At 44.7% G+C, this 1,114-nt stretch overlaps 1 protein-coding gene across 1 annotated transcript in view; it reads right to left on the bottom strand.

Moving 5' to 3' along the window:
- Positions 1-435: 435 nt before the first annotated feature.
- Positions 436-1,114, bottom strand: part of SLC27A2 (solute carrier family 27 member 2) — a gene marked incomplete at its 5' end in the record, with an annotated part of 66,689 nt that continues 66,010 nt past the window's right edge. Inside the window, one exon of the mRNA XM_045286466.1 lies at positions 436-987. Within this exon, the coding sequence (XP_045142401.1) occupies positions 727-987 (261 nt within the window). The remainder of the gene's footprint in view (positions 988-1,114) is intronic.

Here is a 1,114-nt window from a genome sequence, read left to right as displayed (position 1 = left end):
GATGGTCACAGGGACTTCTTAAGAAAAGTTTTCCGAAAATTTAAACTGCACTGGTGAGGAAAAGGCCAGGAAAGGTGGTGAGTAATTTTCTTCTCATCATGACAATGCACCTGCTCATTTTTTGAGGGGAAAAAGGGTTTTCCTATGAAAATTTCCTTGAGAAACCTCATGCCATCCAGAATCTAGTCCTGCTATTTCCCCTTTAGGGTGTGTTTTGTTCTCCAAGCTCAAAGAACATTGAAAAGGAACCCAATGGGCTTCCCTCGAGGATGCTAATGCTGCTATTTTGACGGGCTCTCTCCCTCCCTCATTTGTACCTAGCATGCCGTGACCAAGGGGAAGGGGACTTGTGAACGGTTCATAGTGAGGCTGTTGGGGCCTCGGTGGTTGTTACAGCGTTTAAAGCCAAGAAAGAACATGAGAGACAGTCCCAGCTCATGTGCTGGTAGTCATCTATTTTATTGTGTGTTTAAAAAAAATAACGCCCTCCCCCCAAACAAGCTCAGCAGGAAAACACAAACAGTAGGCTGTGTTGAAAAATAATTCTAATTCTTTTCTCTCACAAGGGTTCAGGGGTCATTAAAAAATCAGTAGGCCTAATTTTCCTACAAAAAAAATTGTACTTCACAATCTTCAATCAAATTTAAGTTGGATTCTATCAAGTGGTTGTGCTAGGCCCCTTCGGTTTCTCTCTCGGGACATCATGAGTTGTCCTCCTGGGGCAGTTCAGAGTTTCAGAGTTTTGCCGTTTATGGCATTATAAATGTCCTCAGTCATAGGCACATACGTTTTCGCTTGGTCATCCAAGAAATACAGAGAATCCTTGATGACGGTCGGGTTGAAGCCCTCCTCCACAAGGTTCACTTTGCGATGCTTGAATGTTCCCGTGATCTCAATGGTGTCCTGAAAAACATCCAACGAGCCACATGGTTTGTAGTATTTGGCAAAGAGATTAGAGTCTGGGGCGCGGGGCATGAGCAGAGCAACCTTGAGTTCTTTGGTGACTGGGTGTCATCGAGTCCGTTCCGACTCACAGAGACACAGGAGAGTTGCCCCAATGACTTTTCTAGGCCATGGTCTTTATGGGAGCAAAATGACAGAACGTTTCTCCTGT

This window comes from Echinops telfairi, unplaced genomic scaffold, assembly GCF_000313985.2.
Source record: "Echinops telfairi isolate 266 unplaced genomic scaffold, ASM31398v2 ScPeMD7_8;HRSCAF=38, whole genome shotgun sequence".
Taxonomy (NCBI): Eukaryota; Metazoa; Chordata; class Mammalia; order Afrosoricida; family Tenrecidae; genus Echinops; species Echinops telfairi.
This window is presented reverse-complemented; position numbering and strand designations above follow the sequence as displayed.